This window comes from Aspergillus niger (genome assembly GCF_000002855.4).
Source record: "Aspergillus niger supercontig An07".
Classification (NCBI taxonomy): Eukaryota; Fungi; Ascomycota; class Eurotiomycetes; order Eurotiales; family Aspergillaceae; genus Aspergillus; species Aspergillus niger.
In genome coordinates this window covers 1,939,384-1,960,695 of record NT_166523.1, presented here as the reverse complement: position 1 = coordinate 1,960,695, position 21,312 = coordinate 1,939,384, and the positions used below count along the sequence as shown (strand labels likewise).

General features: G+C 49.3%; 6 protein-coding genes across 6 annotated transcripts; 3 read left to right on the top strand and 3 right to left on the bottom strand.

Moving 5' to 3' along the window:
- Window positions 1-2: 2 nt before the first annotated feature.
- Window positions 3-2,719, bottom strand: An07g08860 (uncharacterized protein; the record flags this gene model as incomplete). The annotated part of the gene is made up of 2 exons (XM_001391923.3): window positions 3-2,260; window positions 2,314-2,719. Coding segments are annotated over 2 exons (2,664 nt in total), but the record flags the coding sequence as incomplete, so codon positions are not given.
- A 696-nt stretch (window positions 2,720-3,415) lies between these two features.
- On the top strand, window positions 3,416-4,405 carry An07g08850 (40S ribosomal protein uS17; the record flags this gene model as incomplete). Its single annotated transcript, XM_059748675.1, has 3 exons — window positions 3,416-3,590; window positions 3,937-4,176; window positions 4,338-4,405. The coding sequence occupies 3 exons, from the start codon at window positions 3,416-3,418 to the stop codon at window positions 4,403-4,405; spliced, it is 483 nt and encodes a 160-aa protein (XP_059601072.1).
- A 524-nt stretch (window positions 4,406-4,929) lies between these two features.
- An07g08840 (uncharacterized protein) lies at window positions 4,930-6,894 on the bottom strand (the record flags this gene model as incomplete). Its single annotated transcript, XM_059748674.1, has 4 exons — window positions 4,930-5,625; window positions 5,680-5,888; window positions 5,946-6,342; window positions 6,403-6,894. The coding sequence occupies 4 exons, from the start codon at window positions 6,892-6,894 to the stop codon at window positions 4,930-4,932; spliced, it is 1,794 nt and encodes a 597-aa protein (XP_059601071.1).
- A 1,171-nt stretch (window positions 6,895-8,065) lies between these two features.
- On the top strand, window positions 8,066-10,148 carry An07g08830 (uncharacterized protein; the record flags this gene model as incomplete). The annotated part of the gene is made up of 5 exons (XM_001391920.3): window positions 8,066-8,113; window positions 8,191-8,428; window positions 8,484-8,674; window positions 8,731-8,842; window positions 8,896-10,148. 5 exons carry the CDS (start codon window positions 8,066-8,068, stop codon window positions 10,146-10,148), a joined length of 1,842 nt encoding a protein of 613 aa, XP_001391957.1.
- Window positions 10,149-15,730: 5,582 nt separating this feature from the next.
- An07g08820 (uncharacterized protein) lies at window positions 15,731-18,004 on the top strand (the record flags this gene model as incomplete). Its single annotated transcript, XM_059748673.1, has 4 exons — window positions 15,731-16,646; window positions 16,723-17,039; window positions 17,086-17,201; window positions 17,257-18,004. 4 exons carry the CDS (start codon window positions 15,731-15,733, stop codon window positions 18,002-18,004), a joined length of 2,097 nt encoding a protein of 698 aa, XP_059601070.1.
- A 1,734-nt stretch (window positions 18,005-19,738) lies between these two features.
- An07g08810 (uncharacterized protein) lies at window positions 19,739-20,718 on the bottom strand (the record flags this gene model as incomplete). Its single annotated transcript, XM_001391918.3, has 3 exons — window positions 19,739-20,059; window positions 20,115-20,283; window positions 20,342-20,718. 3 exons carry the CDS (start codon window positions 20,716-20,718, stop codon window positions 19,739-19,741), a joined length of 867 nt encoding a protein of 288 aa, XP_001391955.1.
- Between the last annotated feature and the right edge of the window lie 594 nt (window positions 20,719-21,312).

The following is a 21,312-nucleotide window of genomic DNA, read 5'->3' as shown; positions in this document are numbered from 1 at the left end:
TGGAGAGGAGTGGTGCTCATCTTCAATGGAGATCCGCTGAAAAGTTTAAAAGGCGAACGAGCTGCACGACCAACCGTTTCATCCTTGGACGGAGGTGCGGGAAGCTTGATGTTCTTCACTGGACTCACGTTTTCACGCCCTCTCAAACGCTTTGGTGTGCTATCAACATCTTCATCATCCATATCCAGCTCGACTGGCCGTTTACCGAGGACGCCACGAGCGGCGCCAACATGCAAGCTCTTTCTCCCACGCATTTTGTTCTTCTTCGGGGTAAGACTTGAGATCATGTCTTTCAGGTGAGCTGTGGGATCGCGATCATTGAGGGGTGGGGGCGGAATGTGCCCATCTTCCCGGTTCTCCTCCTCTTCGCGCTCTCTTTCAACCTCCTCCTGAAGCTTCACGGGATCCTCGAAGCGCACTCCCTGTTTAGATGGCTCCTGGGGGATGAACTGCGGCGCCTCTTCACCTATCGATCGACGCTTGTCAAGCATAGCAGCCACCTTAGGCGACCCAAGGCCTTCTTTGTCGATCCCCAGACCTGAAGATCGCCTCTTTCCATGAGGTTGCAAGACAAAGAGAGGAGCAGACTCTCCAGTTCCAGTATTTCCAAAAAGACTTTTACGCCTTGGAGATTTCTTCCCGCTTGTAGGTCCTGCAGGGTTCGGCTGCGGTGGCTTATCGGGCGATGTACTCTGGTTACCAGTGGATTTAGACGGAGTATCAGCAGGTGAAAGTCCGCTGACCTGTAGCGCTGGTTGCTTCGGGGATGGCTGTGATGTCTGAGAGGTTGGTGTGCTCAAAGCAGCATGGCTTAGGCTTTGTCGGGTCCGTCTGGATCTCACACTCGCCAGGCTAGGGCTTCCGTTTTCTGAAGCAACAGCAGCGACATGGAACGATGCGGGTGATTTAGCTAGGGACTGACGAGCGGGTTCCTGAGAGGGCGAGCTACCCAGGCGAGCAGCAGTCGGTTCGACATGTGGCTCTACTTCCATTGGTTCGGCGGCCTCCTGAGGCTCTGCTTGGGGTGATATTATCTTACCCACGGCGGCCGTGAAATCCATGCCCTGGGTTTGATCCTCATCTTGTGCTTCGCTTTGCTCCTGGGCTGCAGGAAGTATGCCACCAATAGCCCCAGTCATTTCCATGTCCATCCCCTCATCCATATCATCGTCTCCGTTCTCCCAAGCAGAGAAGTTTGGTGCCTTGGTGTTTGGCGTGAAAGATTCTGCTGAACCATAGTCGTTCTCGTTGGCCACATTAGCCGTTAGCGGTTTGTTCAGAACTCCACCAACGACCGACGTGAACTCCATTGTCATCTCTTCGTCTTCGTCTGCGTTACTGTTGGCTCCTGTTGACTTGGCTGGCGAAATAGGTTGCGCGATACCTCCAACGACATTGGTCAATTCCATGGTTTGTTCATCGTACACGGTCTCCGCGCCAAGCGACATGCGACTCCTCGTGCTCTGACGACGGCTCTGCTGGCCTGGAAGGATACGTCCGATGGCATTCGTCACTTCCATGCTAAGATCCTCATTCCCGTTGTCGCTTTCCGCATCAACCTCAGCCGGTTGGTCGGCCATGAACCCTGAGGGCTGGACATTCTCTTGATCATGCCGAGCGCTAATGTCTTCCCAATCAAAACTTTGGCGTTCTCCTTTCTTGATCCACGGTTGGAAGGCGCCTGTGATCTCCTGATCGGCGATCTCCATCGACATGTCACCGTCGTCATCGTCCTCAATTCCACGAGTGCCTGCTTCTCGGGCCGCTTGCCGTAGAGCCTCATTCAGCCGAGCACTAGAGCTAGTGCTAGCCTCAGACCCATCTGACCGAGCCGTGACTGCAGAACGAGCGGTCATATCATCCATACTCATCGCCGTACTTTCCCCGTCAGAGCCGGAAACGGACGAGTTGTCATCGTCATCGATGTCTTCCTGCGAACCTTGTAATCCGGTATATTCACTGCCGTCCGCCGAGCTCCCGCTGAATGGGCTTGAAGACATTTCCTGCGACGACGTTGAGCGGTTCTGGAGCTGCTGTAGATCTGGGTACTGAATGGGGGAAAAGCCGATATCTGATTCTGCGTCCAGTTCCGGGGAAGGGGGATCTTCCGGGGGATTCTTTTGCGCAGGGGTCTGGTTTGCCAGGGACGATGCACGTCTAGTTGAGTTGGAAGTAGACGAAGAGGTCGAGTCATCAGGTATCTCCACAACATTCCACGTGTGCAATGTTGCTTCGGGGGCAAACGATACACGGCGGTTTGCTGTCGCAGTCTGTCAGCTTAATGCTAAAATCGGAAAGATTGATATCACAAACCCATGGATTTCCGGCGCGCCTCTCTTCGCTCAAGGATCGTCTTGCGCTCCCGCTCCCGTTGTTCCTTCTCTTCCCGCTCTCTCACCGCGGCCATCTCATCCCGGATTGAAGCGGCGGTGAAGCTATCGAAAGGATTGGACGGGTCGTCGCCAACAGAGCCAGACGGTTGTGCCGGGGTATCGAAATCTATTAACAGGCCCTCTTTGCCCTGATCCGGGGCTTCACCGGTGCCGTCATTGTGTGGTGGACCGCGAGCGGGAGTCCGTCTGCGTGTCTCCTCAAACGTGGGAATGTTGCGGACCGGAGACACGGGGACTGTAGGTTTCAGGATAGACTTGAGGGGGAAGGCTGCAGTAGACTTGAACGCGACAAGATTAATCTTAGTATGAGCGATAAATAAGGGCATCGGTGGGTGGCAGAATGCGGAGCTACCTTGCGTCGATTGCCATTCGAATCTTGGAGCGCATCTAGACCACCAGGTCCCAGACTCTTACTGCGCGACTTTTTATCCTTCGCCGAGAGCTTCGGACGTTCACCAATCGGTTGAGAAGAGCTGATGTTTGTGGTTGCATTCTCCTTGTCCAAGGTAGAGGTCAACTGCGATCGAGGGACATGGGCGATAGAGCGACGAGATCGCGGGCGGGAAGACCCCGCGGAGTCACTTCGGGACGCCATGGGAGTCTATATTGAGGGGGACATGAAATATGAAGAAGTTATTCAGACAGACAAGTAAACAGCGTCACCCGCGATATCCAACTGATGGTTAGGGGATCAGTCCGGGGAATGACAACAATCAACGAGTTTACTCCCCTAAGTTTCACCATAAACACTTAGATGGACTGGACCTCGAGCTTCCCGCGCGTCACCCGGTCGGCGCTCATGTGACCGGGGGATGTAAACAAACCAAAACGGATAGCCCTAGCCGAGTCCCAAAACAGACTAGCGCCCCCATCGCACACTCACAGGCCGAATATCCGCCATCGTCGAATAAATCTTCTCCAACATCGACGTCGACCACCGCAGGCCCCGACACCCACCCTCCGCGACGAATTATACCACCCAGCTCGACTTCGCTTCCTCGTCGGACTGAATTCTCGCAACAATGGCGACCGAGTTGACCGTCCAGTCGGAACGTGCGTTCCAGAAGCAGCCTCACATCTTCGTCAACCCCAAGGCTCAGGCGAAGAGCAAGAAGGTTGGCACCGGCCGCCGTTGGTACAAGGATGTCGGTCTGGGTTTCCGTACCCCCAAGACCGCCATTGAGGGCTCCTACATCGGTATGCACGACCTATGTTGAAATTTTATTTGCGGCGTTATCGACTTCCGATCATGCGGGACCGGGACTGGGAATCTTTTGGAGGCTATGGGGAGATGAGAATATGCCGCATGGAGAAGAGAGAAATCACCTGGAAAGCGCCAGCATGAGTCTACGATAAATGCAACTATCTTCTGCAAAGGATCGGGATGGAATGCGACAAGAGAAGGAATCAAAGATCAGACCTGGAAAAAGCGCTTGGCGACAGATTTGCGGAACCCGGTTATTCTCATCTCTCAAAGGCTCCGGAGAAGTCCAGTCATGTCGTTTGAAATCTCCAGGTGGGACATATCACTGATATCGAACAGACAAGAAGTGCCCCTTCACCGGTCTGGTTTCCATCCGTGGCCGTATCCTGACCGGCCGTGTCGTCTCCACCAAGATGCACCGTACCATCGTCATCCGCCGTGAATACCTCCACTACGTCCCCAAGTACAACCGTTACGAGAAGAGACACAAGAACCTTGCCGCTCACGTCTCTCCCGCTTTCCGTGTTGAGGAAGGTGACTGGGTCACCGTCGGCCAGTGCCGCCCCCTGAGCAAGACTGTACGTCAAACTTTCCTCGGGATATCTTCTATGGCTACTGGTGGCAAATGCGTTCCTTTCCTTATACGCCTGAAAGGATACGGATTATGTCCAGCGCTATTGAAGATATTCTACATGGGTCGCAAAATTATATACGTCAGATGCGCTAACTTACTATTCAGGTCCGCTTCAACGTCCTCCGTGTCCTGCCCCGTACCGGCAAGGCCGTCAAGGCTTTCTCCAAGTTCTAAGCGTCTCGATGAGGAAGGGTGTGTTGTCGCGAGGACGAACCTAGGGCAGCGGCGTGACTGGATATAAACGGATTAGTTTCTAGGGTTGGGATTGTTTCACGATTTCATGTCCCAGGTACCCTTGTGGAAGGAATATCCAATGAAAAAATTACTTTGATTCTCCCACATAGACTTTTTATATCTGTACGAAAGCTCAGAGCACTGAGGGAGAGTTCAGTATGCTAGTGTGAAATCTAGCCTTTCTAATCGAGTCACTGTCGCTCCCATTTGAGTCCTTTTGTAATGTTCCTTATGGCTTATATCGGCCTGTGCCTGGTTCGGACGCGTCAACCAGTCAGGGTTATAGTAGGTTCCTTCCATTCAGCTAGATACATTCCAGTGGCCCTTAAAATACCTCCAGCTCTTTAATCAGACATCACGGTCCTTCACTTCGTACTACTGTGCACTTTTCCTATCACACCCCGCCGATTCCTTCAATCTTCTTCAATAATCGTTCCACATGTGGGGCAGAAAGAGGGACGAGACTACTGAAAAAGCCAGCGTCTTCGGCGTTCCCGATCTCTCGCAAACCAATCGTGAGGCAGATTATCCTCAGACAGCTCACAGGACAGGGTCTTAATATCATGCATTATGTCGCTTTCGCCTTCCACTTCAGATATGCCCTGCATTTCCTGGGTATCATTAGTGGATGGTGGCTGCATGTAAGATTGACCGTCGTCCTCATCCATTTTCGCTTGTTCTTGAACCCATCTGCCAGTGTCTGGCTCAAATAACTTGATGGTTGGAGCTCGAACCTGAGATATATTCAAGGATGACAGTGCTTGAGTGTCTTCTTCAGGCCAATCAGTAATCAGCTCAGCTGATTGCTCTGGATCCTGCTCAGAAAATAGATTACTTTCCCGTCCACTGACTTCTTCTATTGTCATTTCATCATCAGTGTTTCTTATGAAGAACCAGCCAGGAGTCGAGATGGGGTTCCGCCTATGTGCGGCTAACTCGCGGCCCATGCAGGGTGAGCTGGTACCAATATTTTCATAGTCGCCATCACTTATAGTATTCTCGTTTGATGCAACAGACCCACACTCAGTGACTGAGTCGTCATCCGATATATCATAGACATTGGATGGACGACCAACTTCGCCGGCATTGGTAGAAACTTCGCTGACATTGGTAGATGGTGTAGAGCGGCCGTACCCAGTATCTACTCCCTCGTAAAAGGACTCCCAAGTCCCTTATTTCTTGAGTCTCCAGGAGTAGAATAAGCCCTTGCTCACCTCCCTGCTAAACTCAAAAGGAAGATTAATAGAATCTAGGAATTTTCCGATTTTGAATCCCGAAGTGCGGTCAAGTTGGCCGGATTCTTTAGCTAAATCATCATGCAACTGTTTTCTGTTATATTGATGAGTAATAAGTTTTTCAAGCTGTAGAAATTGCTCAATTTCAACATTTTCATCTGCGAGCTGTTGTATGGTGCTTATCTTTACTGCACATATAATAGCAGCGGATGGTATCTTTCCCCATACTAAGAACTCGCCCCTACCATCGTAGCCTCGGATACGCAAATTCTGTTCCCTGAAAAGCTTAATTGCAGGATATACTTTGGTATCAAGCTTTTTTGTATCAATGATAGATATGATAGCGCCTTCTTTATTCCAGAGTGCTCTGTGGATGGGTGCAAGCATTGAGCGGAATGTAGATATGGATGGAGATGGTGTCTTCTCAATGTGGACATGGTTTAAAAAATAACCAGTAAACTTTTCTTGACATATATTTCCTGGCATGAATATTTGGCGTCCATCTGCAAAAAGACCGGCTAGGAGAAGCGTTTTGGAATTAACACCTTGGCTGTCGATATTTGACCATCTGTAAATAACTGGAGGCACTTCGTCGGTCCAGCGCGGACGAGATCTCGGAGGATTTATCTTTTCTTGTGCTTCCTGCTGAAGGTGACATTAACGATTTTATTTCATGTTTATCAGGCACCAGGGAGCTCTCACATCTGAAATTTGTTCTTGCACACACCAGAAGCAGACTTTGTCACCGCCACTGCATAAGCTGATATCGATCTGAGTTATATCAATGGCTTCTGGCACTAGCACCTGTTCTTGCACTCCAGAAGTTTCCTCATTGTCGTCGACATAATTCGGAACTATGTGTAAGCCTAGTGACCTTGCAGTTCTTCTAATCCGTCTCAGAGTTGGAATCCAGCGCCAATGTCCCTCGGATGTATGCTGTTGAACTTCTCTCCACTCCGGATACTCATGTCTCACCATTTCACCCCACTGCGTACGTAGTGTACTTGAAGGAATGCCTTCAGTAAACCCGCATTCTGTCACCTCCGATCCAAATACTTGATTGAATATATCTCTAAAGGCGCTTGTATTTCTCTGAAAGAACTTATAGAGACAGCAGAGAAATAGCCTCTGTTCCCGAGTCCATCTATTCTGGAGTCGTGGAGTCCTGTAATCAAGACCAGTCTCGAGCTCCATCACGACAGTCGGGTATCAAAGGAGTAGGAAGATAATGTAAATGAGGAGTCTCGAGGTTAGGCTTCAGCAAAACAAAAAGATGGGCCATAGAAGTGGAGTGAGCGAGAGATATTGGAGCCTTTCTTCGAGCAGGGGACTTGTGGGTGCGAGAATAAGCGAGGAAATCATAGCTATATGAGAGTGCCTACTGTTCAAACATTATTTATAGTGGGGTATAAACTGATGATATTAGTGTCTGAGATCTGTTATAAGAGCTGGGTGAGCTTGTTATGAGTAAGATTATGCCCTTTATACTCTCTATATGGATGAAAAATATGGAACTCAACTGACTAGTAGCACTAAGTAGTAGTAGTGGTAATACTACTGCTTTTAGAGATTCTTAGTAATGATGATACAACTGAATAATAGTAAAAGCAGTTTAGATATATATATATCAAGTCACGTGAAGACACATCGCAAAGCTACACTTGAAACTAAACATATGGAAGGCTCGATTTACGGCACAAAAGGTCAATAAATGAAAAGACGAAGAAGTTATACGATAGTAACATACTAGAAGTAACACCTTACTCAACTCTCATCTCTCTCTTGTACTACTGTGAGACAGATCATCCTTAACAGCGTGGTACGTATAGTTCGTCGGATAACATCATCGCGCCGACCCAAACAGCACTAGGCGGTTCCTAGCCTAGTTGGGTGCAACCGGGCGCTCCACTGCGATGCCGCTTTGAAGTCCAACATCCCGAAGTGCCTGAAGCTCCTCTCCCCGATCACATAACTCTCCCCTCCTGTTCGCTTGACCGCTTCAATCCTTGAACCCCCACCACCCTTCCTCTTGGGGATTATCTGGTAGATCATCCCTGTCATACCGAAAGTTCCGACCCCCTCCCTAGAAGTCGGCACTTCAACCCGTCCCACTTCACTATTGACAGGTTGCCTAAGAATCACCAGTTCCGCGACATGGCAACTTGACGCATCATGATTATTTTTGGAATTGGTGTGGGCAAAGCATTCAGAACACGACTATAGTTTTGGTACCCTCTCATCCTCGATCGATCTGGTTATCGTTCCACCCCGAAACCCCCCTCCACCTCAAATCCAGCTGCCTGCCAGATTCCCCTGATTTCTGTTTCCGACCAATTGCTGTGACGGAGGACAGCCATCTTTGAACATGTCTCAAAATTTTGAGAAGTCGGTGAAGGGAGCCACCAAGATAAAGGTTGGTAGGAGGTTCCATGCCTTTTCAGGGGATGGATGATCTTGCGCAAGTGCTGACAATCTGGTCTTCATCAACAGCTTGCGGCCCCCAAATCCAAATACATTGAACATATTCTTGTTGCGACACATACAGGCGAGGCAGGTGTTGCAGAGATTTTTCGGACGCTGCAGCTTCGACTTCGCGACTCAACATGGACCATTGTTTTCAAAGCTCTTATTGTTGTCCACTTAATGATAAGGGAAGGACAGCTGGACGCTACATTGCAGTATATGGCAGAGAACCCCAGAAGACTTGCGATCAGTGGATTCTCAGAAGGTGGGAGCCAATTTCAGAACATGCACGAGAGATTGCTAACACCTAGGTGTTACAGTACAATCGCAAGGCCATAATATTCGAAGATATTCCGATTATCTGATCGCGCGTGCGCGTGCCTTCGAGGATACAAAGACCGACTATGTGCGAAGCGGACAAGGTCGAATGAAGAGACTGACAGTAGAAAAGGGACTTCTGAGGGAGACGGAAATAGTTCAACATCAGATCCATGCACTGCTCAAATGTGACGTGGGTCATCTCATTCCTTCCCTTGCATCATGACATTTATCACTGACATGTTTCAGCTTCTCACTGACGACGTCGAGAACGAAATATCGTTGACCGCATTTCGCTTACTGGTTTTGGATCTTCTGACATTGTATTCAGTGATGAATGAAGGAACAATAAACGTTCTTGGTAGGTGCTCTGCTTAGCAAACCCATGGCATGCGCTGACTGGACTGCGCACAGAGCATTATTTTGAAATGTCGCGACCCGACAGCGAACGTGCATTGGAAATATACAAGACATTTACTGCCCAAACGGAAGAAGTTGTGAAGTTTCTGGGAGTTGCCAGGCATTTCCAGGCTGCGACGCGATTGGAGATCCCCAAGCTCAAACATGCTTCTACGGATCTGACGCGACTTCTGGAGGACGATCTCAATGACCCGGATTTCAACCTTCGCCGGCGCGAATATTTGGCACGAAAGCAAGGGAAGAGCGGCGGAACTCCTCCGCCTGTGAGTAAAACTGCGACAGGCGATCGGGCCGTGAGCAACTCGAACACTATGCCGGCCCGGCCTCAAACCCAGCCGAACCCACAGACACAGAAGTCAAACCAATCGGACCTTATCGACTTCTTTGATTCAATCGAGCAGAATCAGCAGCCGATGGCCCAGACCAATCCGTTCCAGCAAGCGCAATTACAGCAGCAACCACAGGCGATGCAGTTCCAGCAAACCGGATTTCCACCGCAGCAGCAGGCCTTCTACGCGCAACCGACGGGCTTCCAGCAGCCCCAACCCACTGGGTTTGACCAACAAGCGGCGTTTGGAAACCAATTTGCGCCGCAGAATATCCAGCAGTTTGGCCAGCAGCAGCAGGCCCCCCAACCTCTTCAACCCAACCACACGGGGGCTGGATTTGGTGGTTATTCGGCGCAGCCCCAGACATACGGGTTCCAGTCAAACCTCGCACCCATCCCACAACATGACATGAGCGCATTCTCCCAGCAGCAACAAATGCCAATGGCCCAGCAGCAATTGCAGCCACAGTCAACCAACCCCTTCAGACAATCAATGTTAATGAGCACGCCGACCGGATCGGCCACGCCTGCCACCCCCCTTAACCGCCAAAATACGAACCCCTTCGCACGACGTTTATCAACAGTCAACCCTCAGGTCGAAACCGGTGTCCCTCAAGCCTTCCCGCAGGCGCAGCCGCAAGCGCCCCAACAGCCAGCGCCACTTCAAGCTCAGCGAACGGGAACCAATCCGTTTGCCCGTGCGTCCTCTGTTCCCCCACCGCAGTCACAGGGCCTGCAACCTCCAGCTGCGGCTCCTCTGCGACCAAACCCTACAGGGAGCACGAATCCTTTCCGTCAGAGCGCCTTTGTGAACCAGCAGACAGGTCAAGGGTGGCATGTCGGTGGACAACAGGGCACAATGGGAGGTTTGGAGCAACTGGACACTGTGCCAATCTTCCCGCGCCCGGGGCTATCATAGCGTTGCTTACAAACAATTCTGATCTCTACAACGCCACACGGAAACAAGATAGTGTGTTAGGACATACCTATGTCTCCTTATAATACTCTTTTTATTGACTTGCATTGGGTTTCTTCATTGAGTGTTTGAAAGCATAATGGCGGGGCTCGCAGTGCGGCCCCGACCGTTGACCATGTAGCGATAGCAGATGTCCGGTGACAAGACAATATAACAAAGGATTGCAGCAGCTTGAAACCACTTCCCGTTTGTATCTATGATAAGTAAAACCTAGCCAGTAATATGAGGGCAGTACTTGGGACCAACCTGCATGAGTGCCGGCTATCAGCAAGGGGAGATCGACGACCTGGCCCTTGTGAACCCCTCCTAGTTAACCCTCGACGATCGATTGCTCGACTGACTCCCTGTGTAATTAGTCGTTCGCTCAGTCTGAGATCTTCGCCTTTACTGCTATAGAGCAACTGAATAGTCCCCGCATACGTAGTATAACTAATATGAGACTGACGACAAAGCGTGACTCCTTGGACGGAAAATTATGTGGCTTTCCCTCGAGGATTGATAATCAGTCAGCAAATTGGACGCCGCTACCCATCAGGATGCGTCCAGTACTATTGTGATCGTATGATAGCCTTGTATACAACTTTTCGGGTTCATCGTTGATGTCATTGCTGCCATGGGGTCAATGTGGAGAGAGCCATCAGCGAGGCTTTCGTAGGACATATGCTCCCACTTTTGGCAGTCAAGTGAATTCAGAATGGCTTTACACCACAGACAACTAAGTAGATAACATCTTAAGGCCAATACAAGCTGGAGGATTAGGATACTCTAGCATCCACAGTACACTGGCTCTCTATTACTCACTCAATTGGCCATCGCAAACCTAATTGTGGTGGGAATAGTATGTTAGTCAGATATTTCCCGGCAACCACAATCCCCAGTCAAGTCTGCTTGATACTGCTCGAGGATGAGGGCGGAGTGCGCTTACTGCTGGCTTAGGAAAGTGTTCTATTACAGAAGCAACCAAGGCTTGGTACTTTGTTATTGACCATTTCTCCTCCTGCTCCTCGAGAAATTCGTCGAAATGTGTCATATCTCGTGGGTACCATGGTATATATTCTGGTCTAAGGGCTTCGTTGCTTTCAACTTACATTTAGTACGGATAGGAGCTGGTAAATATCCCTCACATTACTGCTCCCAAACTCAAGGGGGCTTTATAGACGTAGGTCTGCGCATTCCCAGTGCTGGGCATAGTGTATCCAGCAGGTCTCTTTCTTTGCTTAAAGCTCAAAGAACCTCTTGAAGACAGCTATCATAACTATTAAGTCTGTCCAGGTTCTTTAAAAGAGCAGGAAGCCAGGCATAACGGGGTTTAGTTATGTGTCTGTTCCCAATGGTTCGTCTATACAAGGATTACTATGATTCCCGAGCATATAAACCCCAAGTTACAAAGTGTCCGAGAAAGGAATGTTTACTTCCTTTCAGCAGCAGGATCAAGAGATTATAGCATGGGGTTCTAACGAGAAACGAGACAGAGAAATTGCACCAGATTGAATCCGTTGCTGAAAAGCCGCAGCGGCGAACCCAGACTCCCAAATTTTTGCCTTCTCATGCAGCCGGGAAATCCGAGGTTCAATTATCGGATATTGCTTCAGAGCCAATGACTCGTGTTTTATTGAGAAAGCGAGGCCAATATCTGGGCATTAATAATATAATCTCAATCCTCCAATCTTCCTCGGCTATTACTAGTACTCTACTATATTTAGTGCCTTGCTCCGTCCGTCCTCTGTTGAGTCCGTTAGAAAGCAAACAACCGAGCATTTTGAACTCGACCACAAAGCCCAAAAAACCACCAATCCATACTCTATAAACCACGCTAGATAGTAAAACTAAGTACTACTAGTAGTACTAGTAGACAGCTTCCAACACGATCAAATCTCCGAGCACCCATCCACCACCAACCAATCAAACCCGCATCATTCATACGCACGGAACTTTTCATCCCGGTATGCCGGGCCAAGTAACTTGTCACCAGGTTTGAATCTCCGACGCGTCCAGACAATGTCCTCAAGTCCACTTTATCCACATTTAACACTCAACTTACACACTCTCTTTTCTTTTTCATCCAGGCGAAGCCGGCATACCCGATCCAACACCTCTCAGCAGATGTGCCCAGACCTCAACCAACCAGCAAACCTGCGATCTGTTTGGTTGACTTGTACCTTGGCGCGCATTGGACTGGATCAACTAACGGTGGACCGGGTGCAGACCGATCGGCTCGTTCCGATAGACATTAATTAAATCACAGTCCACGGGTGGGTTGATATGACTGCTAGTAGCCTAGTACTCCTTAGTTAGTAGGAAGTTGCCGCTGTTGGTGTTTCAGTATGAGTCTAGATAGAGTTTGATGGGCGTTGCGGGATCCGTGTTTCCTTCCTAACTAAGTAACTAGATACTTGGTACTAGATAGGCTTCTTCTATGCGTATCTTCGTATAAGGGGTACGAGGTACGTGTTGTTGATACTGTGCTGCTGCTGCTGCTGTTTTCGTGTGGTGAAGAATTGTTGGTCAAGATGGCTAGCTACTAGTCTAGCTAGTCGGTTTTTATCCTAGTTTGGCCCACCTAGAGAGTGGGAATCCATCCCGTATCCACTTCTAGATGTGTATATACCTGCCGACTGAGTTTTGGGAATTGAGATGTCTACTCGTCGCTAAGAGTATAAACCACTCAAAGATTTTTTCGACATTTTGAGTGATTTAATATACTAGCAATGGAGGTTTGGGATCGAGTTACTCCGGACTCCGTATGATTCTCTTTCTATCTAGTAGAACACTGAGTGAGGAGCCAGTTATATCCACGCCCAACCCCTTTTGCACATCCAGCTAACCCAAAGGATCGGTCCTAGCCCAGTAGCAAGCGGATATGACAGCCGTCATCATCCCAAAACATTCTTTGTCCCGTGCTTCAATCAAGATGAGATATATCGGAACTTCTCGTAAAATTTTTCTCTCCTCGGCGTTTTAGTCAGCGGATGCAGGATCGCCGTGACACACTAGTCAGTTAACTAACTACTTAGTAGTAACTAAGCAACTGACTGAATTAATTAGTTAGTTAATATCATTCGTAGCGATATATCTACCAAGCCACAACTACAATATCATCGTAATACTACACAGTGATAAAACCGCATATTGGTCCTAGCGTGCGGACCTGAGTGCCCGATCTGGATGGAGTCTTATGGAGACTAATGAGTAAATAGCAAAACGCCCACTAGTTACTACGTGGTTAGAGACACATGCAGGGAGACCGATTCGGACGTAACCTGGCGGCCATGTTGCGGTCAAGTTTAGTAGGCCACAACACCTCCCGATGTAACTCTGTGCAACTGCAACGATAACAAACGGGAGGCATGTACATTTGAGACTGGCCTGACTCGTGTGCATGAAATCCGCAGGGGAAAGTATGTAAGCCAACGGCACATACACAGAGGAAAGGAGAGAGGGAGGGAAAAGTCACGGGGAGCCAAGAGCGGATTGTTGGTTTTTATCCCTGTATACTTCAAGTATGGGCGATCGCTGCACGAAAGGTAGCAGTCAAGGCGCAGTGCAGGTAGATGCAGGCAGCATAGCATCCTGTGCGTGCTTTTGCTGTTTGGTTGGCGGGTTGGCTGGCTGAGTGGCTGTTGGGGCGTTGTTAGTTTCTTGCTTACCACACACTAGTGGAAGGATCTGAGTGTGGGAAACCATGGTGTGAGAGTGAAACATCATCAAAGAAAAAGAGGACTATATGAAACCGAATATCAACAACACTAAATAGTTAATTACTCTATTAATTGTCTGGCAAACTTGATCTAAAACATAATAAGAACCGTTATTCCTTAGGAGGGTCGTACAGAGCGGAACGGACAATCTGGAATGACGTGCTCAAACCGTTGCGGTCAATCGTAATGGCGGTGGATCAAACCGTCTTGGCTCGATTTTAGTTTCTCCCCGACGGACGGGCGTGCCTGCCTGTTGGGAAAGGAGCCGGCAAAAGTGTCAGCCCTGAAGACTTTCTTGACATGACGTACGTGGAGTCGCAAGTTTGATTGCCGTGGAGTCGGGCAATTGACAGATATTAATATATCTCTGGCTATGTTGGTGGTTGACTGGCGATGCACAATTATATTGAGCACACTTAACCGAAGTGGTGTTCTCGGTGTTCGGTTGGTCTGGAAGGGGAGGAGGAGATACATCATATTTTTGACCGCGCAAGGAGAACCCTCCAAAACGATCCAGGAGGGAATATTTGTCCGATCTCCTCCGATCGGAGAGAGTGGAGCCCGCCGGTTTGTTATGGGTTTTTCGGATGTCTCCTGCTGGTCTTGGGGCTGGATTTTAACTTCCGACTAACGCGGTTTTCTGTATGTGCCAGAGAGAACCCGCGGAAGTACGGGGGGGGAGGAAGAGGAGGAGGGTTGTGCCTGAGTGGTCAAATGATTAGTGTGTGTGGTTGTGTGTGCTTACGGTAGTATCGATCAAACATGTAGGAAGTAGTATCTCATCACACACTCTCATTGTTTGTCTGAAAAGTTCGATACTATCTATCTGATTCCTAAGGTGCATAACAAGTCGGGGCACTACTTTCTGGATGATATTAAATGTGGTCGCCCCTACTATTAATAACCTGCGGATACTCGTAATGCAATGTATTACTCATGTTTAGAGTCTCCAATTCGCATCGAGAATTTTTAAGTTGCTGCTCCACCCGGCACCGGCTACTGCAACATCCGAGATCTGGACCTCGTGTCTATTCTGTTGCAGTCATTGTATTGTTGTTCATCATGAGGGATTACCATTGTTGTGCGCCGTTATCATCATATTGTTTCGACCTTATTCTGTGATTGATCGAAGAAGCGATTAGGAACCTGTCAGGGTGACTCGTTTATGTACCTGTGCCTGCATTTGTTCCGGTATTGTTGGCCGCCAAACAAACCGATCATTGGCTACGCGTCCAGACAAGCAGAAAATTAGAACGGGAAGGAAAATAAGGGAAAAAAAAAGGAACGGGGGTTAAGAAAAAAAAGGGAAAACAAGGAACAGGAATTAAATCTCCTCGACTGGCTGCTTGATAATTTCTGTTTTCTTTTTTTCCTTTTCATTTTTTATCTTTTTCAAAAAATTTTTTTTCTTCGCTGGGCCTTACCCAATTCGAGTTCCTTGTCCCCTCCACTTTGCAGCCCCTCTCCTCCTCCTCCCACTCAATCAATCAATCATCGGCCCTTCCCCAATCACTCACACTCTCACTCCTCGTTATTACTATCACTTAGTACTACCACTACTTCTCTTTCGGCATCCTTCCCTTCCACCTCCTCCCTGAACATCCACCTTCCGAGAGATGGGCTTTTCCTGATAAGGGCAGTGCGCTGACCATTCAGCTTTTCCCTCTTTCATCCATCCTTTCACCCCCGGATTCTTCTCTCATCATCCTCAATTCCCACCTTCCGCCTAAACGGTTATCGTTCGATTTTCGCCCATTCTAGAACGATGAACGTCGATGAAGATCGCCAGCTGGATCTGTGAATAATACTTTTAGACTCGCGCGTGCGATGGACGCTAGAAATTCCCACCTCTATCAGCCAACGGCGCGCTCTTTGGCCACCGACCACGAGCACGTCTTGCCTGTGCTGAGCAAACCAGCTGCTTGGGCCCCTCCCACCACTGCTGTCCATCCGGTTACTATTAATAATAATACCTATCAACATCATCATCATCCCTACAATTATCCGATCTCGACATCCAGCCAACCGTTGGCTTATGGCCCTGTCCCGCCGCCGCCCCAGCAATCAATACCTCCGGCCCCCGTCCATGCCGACGCGCAGACCTTCACCACCGAATCTACCCGGCAGGATGTAAACAGGAACGGGGTCACGAAACCCCGCAAACCGCGGAAGTCCAACAATGCCGCCGCGGGGAAATCGACATTGTTCTGGGTGCATACCGATCCACAGTCCGTGTCCGAAGGTACCAGGGAGGAGACACTCAAGCGCATTCGTTCCCATGTTATGTCCGAGCACAACCGCAAGAAAAGGCTAGAAAATACGAAACGCTACAAGAGCAAAACCTGGAAACACCTTGCCTTTCAGCCCGTGGAAACTACAGCCTCCAGCTCGTCAGCTGCAGCTCCGGCTTCTTCGGCCCCTTCTACCGGATCCTTCCCGAAACCAAGTGTCACCGAATCCTCCTCCTTCGGCACGCGAATTGTCTCCGATTCTCCTTCCTCTTCTTCTTCATCCTCTGGTTCATCATCGCCCGAACAGCGACAGAAGGAAGTACCGCAGCAAGAGCTGGTGGTTACGGACGCGGGCAGTTACCCAGCTGTTTCTGCCGAGACAGTGGACAACTACAGCATCGAAACTCCTTCTTCGCAAAATGCTCTCGCGCCCGTGCAGTCTGCAACTCCGTGGGCTTATTTGGGCGGTGCCACCGACCCGTTCAATTCGATGCATACGGTCATGTCGGACCGTATGTGTCGACACCTTCAGCACTGTAGGTTGGCTTACAATAGTTTGAAAGGCGTAGTTCTAACGATCTTGTGCAGTTTTCGACCTGACTCAGCAGGCATATCCTCTGCAGCGCCGGTATGGACCTAAGTTGCGGGATCACTGGACCGCATTAGTCCAACAAGATCCAGTATCATTGCACGCTTGTATATGTGTAGCGGCGTCGAATTCCGCCTTGGCAGCAGGGGAGCTCCCGCTGACGGACCCCAATAAGCGGCGTTCTAGCGTGCTACTTCTGGACACATTCCACCATCGGGGTGAGACAATCAAACTAGTCAATGAGGGATTGTCGGATCCGATCAAGGCCTCCAGTGACCAGCTGATCGCCGCCGTGTCAATCCTTTTGACGATTGAGGTTCGTACTCTAGAACACTCATGCCAGAGGTTAGCTAACGGGTCAGATTGCATCTGGCAATGCCGACTATCTCAAAATCCATCTGGCGGGCCTCCGGCAGATGGTAGGTATGAGGAAAACCTTCGCGGATGTGCCGCCCGACGTTCGATTCCAGATATCATGGTCAGTTTAATCCCAAGCTCTGGTGGAGTCTGTGGGCCGCGACTGACTCAAGTAGGACTGACATCCGTGTGGCGTGCATGGCCGGCACCAAGCCCATATTCCCTTTTATTCGTTACGCCCGTCCCTCGCAATTGGCACTTATGCCTCCTAATGACGATCTACTAATTTTAGCTACGCGTTTGACACAATTAATTGAGATACCCGGCATCTTTGGGGATGCCATGTCCAAGATGATATATGACCTGGCTGCATTGACGTGGTACTGCGAATGGATCAAAAGTACAACGCAATACCAAGAATTTGACGATGAGACGGAGGACTACTTCAACACCGAAGTCCTGTACGTCGAGTACTCCCTCCATGAGGACCGTTACACGGCGACAGGCGAAATCAAGATGGAAGCCACCATCGAAGGCTGCGTTCGGCTGGCATGCCTGGTGTTCCATAACACCGTCATTTGGGGCTTCTACCCGCACATCGCGCCGGTGTTCCCCAAACCTGTGACTGCGCTTCGTTTAGCGCTGGAAAGCACGATGAGTGCTGGATACTTTGAACTGTGCCGGGATGTGCTGATCTGGATCCTGTTCATCGGGGCGTGCAGTTCGCGGCTGCTACCGGAGCGGACATTTTTCGTGAACGAGCTTGTTTCGGTACTTCGAGAAGACGGAAGCATCCACTCGTGGCAAGAACTCCGAGCCCTACTTCTGGGCTTTTTCTATGCGGACCGGAGTTATCTGACTCCGCTACGAGAACTATGGGATGAAATTGAGATAAAGCTCCGCGCACCGCACGAATGTATATAGACCCGACATAACACTCAAACATAGGACTGATCGCATGTTACATGTGGCATGTATGATATATTAATGAGACACGGTATATATGACACTGCTGCCATTAGTTCTCACGGTTCCCATACTACTACTCCTTACCCACACATGATCCCTTGATAATGAAAACAAGACGATCAACCAAATACCCACCATCCCAGATATCACCCCATCCGGGATCCTAACCCGACCAAGCCCGAAAACAGGACAGTAAGCCTCAAAAACCAAGCCTTGTGCAAAAAATCCCTCACCCATAGCAATCGATCAAGCAGCTGCCTCCCAATGAAACAACCCCAACCAGCCACGCCCTCTCCCACACCAACAAAAGAAAAAAGGGAAACCCCCCCCCCCAAACACGAAAAACATGATTGAAGATAGCCTTGCAGAAAAAAAAGAAAAAAGAAAAAGAAAAAGAAGAATCCACTAACACGAACACCAACTACATAACAAAGTCCACCGAAATCCTTTCCACATCGGCAGAACCCGGACAGGAGCAGCGGACTGGACGATCGATCGGGATCAGTTTAACTAAAACTACTACGTAGTAGTAATGAACTACTAACTTAGTGCAGGTGAGGTTATTTTTCTGACATTTCCGAGAATTCGCCGTCCGAGCTAATCCCGCCCGAACGCCGAGTCTCTGCCGCGCGCGCCGGTCGGTGAGATAAATACTTAGTTACGTCTTGGTCTCGATGGCTGCCAGCCTTGCGCTTCTTTTTTTCTTCTCTCTCTCACTCTATTTAATCCTGTCTTCAGATTATTTCTTTATCTGTATATTGGAACAAGATTCTCTTATACTCTGCACGGAGTGTGTGCATTGCTTGTTCAGAACTGTTCTACTGCTGCTATACTATATCCTATACACTAACAAAGTATATTCACAAAGAGAGTGAACAGAACTACTACTACTAATTGACAGGAAACGGCCCTACAACTTACACTAACTTGCCTTTGATTGAACTCGTTCATTTATTCCATGGTATTAAACTTGTGCAACGTCGGAGAGTTACAACGTTGACGAAGTATGAGCGACCGGGATATTGTTTCTTTGTTTCCTGCGGTCGGGAATTACTACTAACTATTGAAGCTTTTCTTCGAAGGTTTGAGGGTGAGACTGCATTGTGTTGCGCTGCGTGCAGGTTATAGTTTCTTGCTTTCTTTTTCTCTTTCTTTTCTTATTTACTCTTTCTTTGTTTGGGCTCCGGTATATAAGGTCTTTCGGGACTGCGCAAGACTTGTGGGTGTCTTTGCATGTGTTTGTTCATGCTCAGGGTGAGGATGGGTTTCAATGGTAGGTAGGCTCACTAGCATGGACTTATGGTCAAGCTGACATCAATCATGTATTCATTCATGGTTAACCATTTCATTAACAAAAAACTAAACATCCAAAACCAACGCGTCCCATATCCGTCGCACTCGACGACGAACTGCTCCATCATTATTAACCCAGGTTCCGATATTATATATCCCAATGGAAACCAACACAATAAACAAAACACTGCTCTGGATTGTTTGGACCCGCTGCAGAGGGCTTGCATGTCTTCACAAGACCCTCTCAAATGGTCTACAACCTGGACCATTCCCCGCACAGCAATGGCCTTACTAGAATGGGTATCTGAAACATAACAACTGCAGGTGTATTACTCTTTCTTTCAAGAGGCTCTTTTCATCGCGACCATGTCGATGGCCTGGACCCACGCGACTGGCTTAGACGGTCTCACGAGGGGTCTTAGCACGGCTACGGGCAGTGGGAGACCAGGGGAAGTGAGCAACAGGGATGATGAAGAAGCTGTTGCTGCTGTCGGCAATACCAGCCAGGGCGTTGTACCAAGCGGCGAATGCAGCCAGGAGACCGAAGAAACCACCCGCCTTGATGACGGGAGTGTTGGGCTCGCCAGCAGAGTTCCGCTGCAGGTAACCAACACCAAGCAGCAAGAAGGTCAGGTCCAGGAACAGGAAGAGGCAGAAGAAGGCGACAGTGGACCTCAAGGTGCAGAACAGCAGGATGGTGGTGAAGATGAACCAGCCCTAAGGAGGACAGTTAGCGCGATGCTCACTCTCCCAGCCATTGCTCAAAACTTACCAGCAGGTACAGTCCCATCGAGTTGTAGAACATGGTGGCGCCACCGGCGGATTCAATCGACGACTCGATCTCGAACCCACCGGGGGTCAAGACAATGGCGAAAGAGATCCAGAAACCTCCGTAGGAGGACAGAGCAGTGGCACCGAAGGTGTTTCCGACAGCCATTTCCCTATCAATAACGATCAGCATAATTCATCTTGGGAGTTGTGGTAACGGGGTGTACCTACCACATGCCAGCAAGCAACTGAACGAGACCACCATATCCGAAAGCCAGACCAACGACAATGTTGTTCGCAGAGATACCACGGGTTCCCATGTTGATCAAACTCAGGAGGAAAGTGGTGAGGGCGAAAGCGCAGAGACCCAGAGGCGCCGGGTTGGCGAACTTGCGCTGCTCGACCGACTTGTACAGACCAGGCTGGAATTCACCTCCGAAGGGGCGCAGGTTGGCCTCCTTGGTGTTGACGTGAGCCATGGGTCCGTAGCCGAAACGCGCAGCAGCTCTGGCGGTTTCCTCAGCGGTCAACTCGTGGGTCAAGGGAGCACTGCCATTGCTGCCGTTCTCAGGAGCCATATCCTTCTCAATAGGGTGTTCAGCAGACATGATGATTATCGGGAGGAGATAATCCGATCAAGGATCAAAAGGTATAGGAGGGAGATTGATTATAATGGTTTAAGATCAAAGAGCAATCCAGCTAGCTGGACGGTGGAGGGAGATGAATATATATGAAACCACGGAGAGGGGAAGGGGAGGAGGTAAAAAGAAAATGATGCGCACAGCACTGCTGGCCGGATCAGCAAGATATCTTGACGACGACGGGGGACCGTGCAAGATGTAAGAGGAATAAATAGAAGCAGTGAGGAGAGAACAAGGGAGAAGAGGGGAAAAGGCGAAGGTCAAATAAGAAATAGGAAGTGGCCCGGCCTGACAGTGCTTCTCGCTGGGATTAACGGACTTTGGGATGAGACCCAACCCGGACGAGCGAAGGTTGCAGGGAGCCAGCAATTCTACCGGATTTGGGAGGAAGCACCGTTAGTTGAGTTTAGCCTGGGATTTTAGTTGGTTTGGTAAGTCTCCTCTTTATTTTATTTTATTTTATTTTATTTTATTTGATTCTCTATTTTATTTTAGTTTATTTTCATTCGACATTTTTCTCCATGGGATCCGTTGGTTGGCGTTGATCTGAGCAAAATTTGG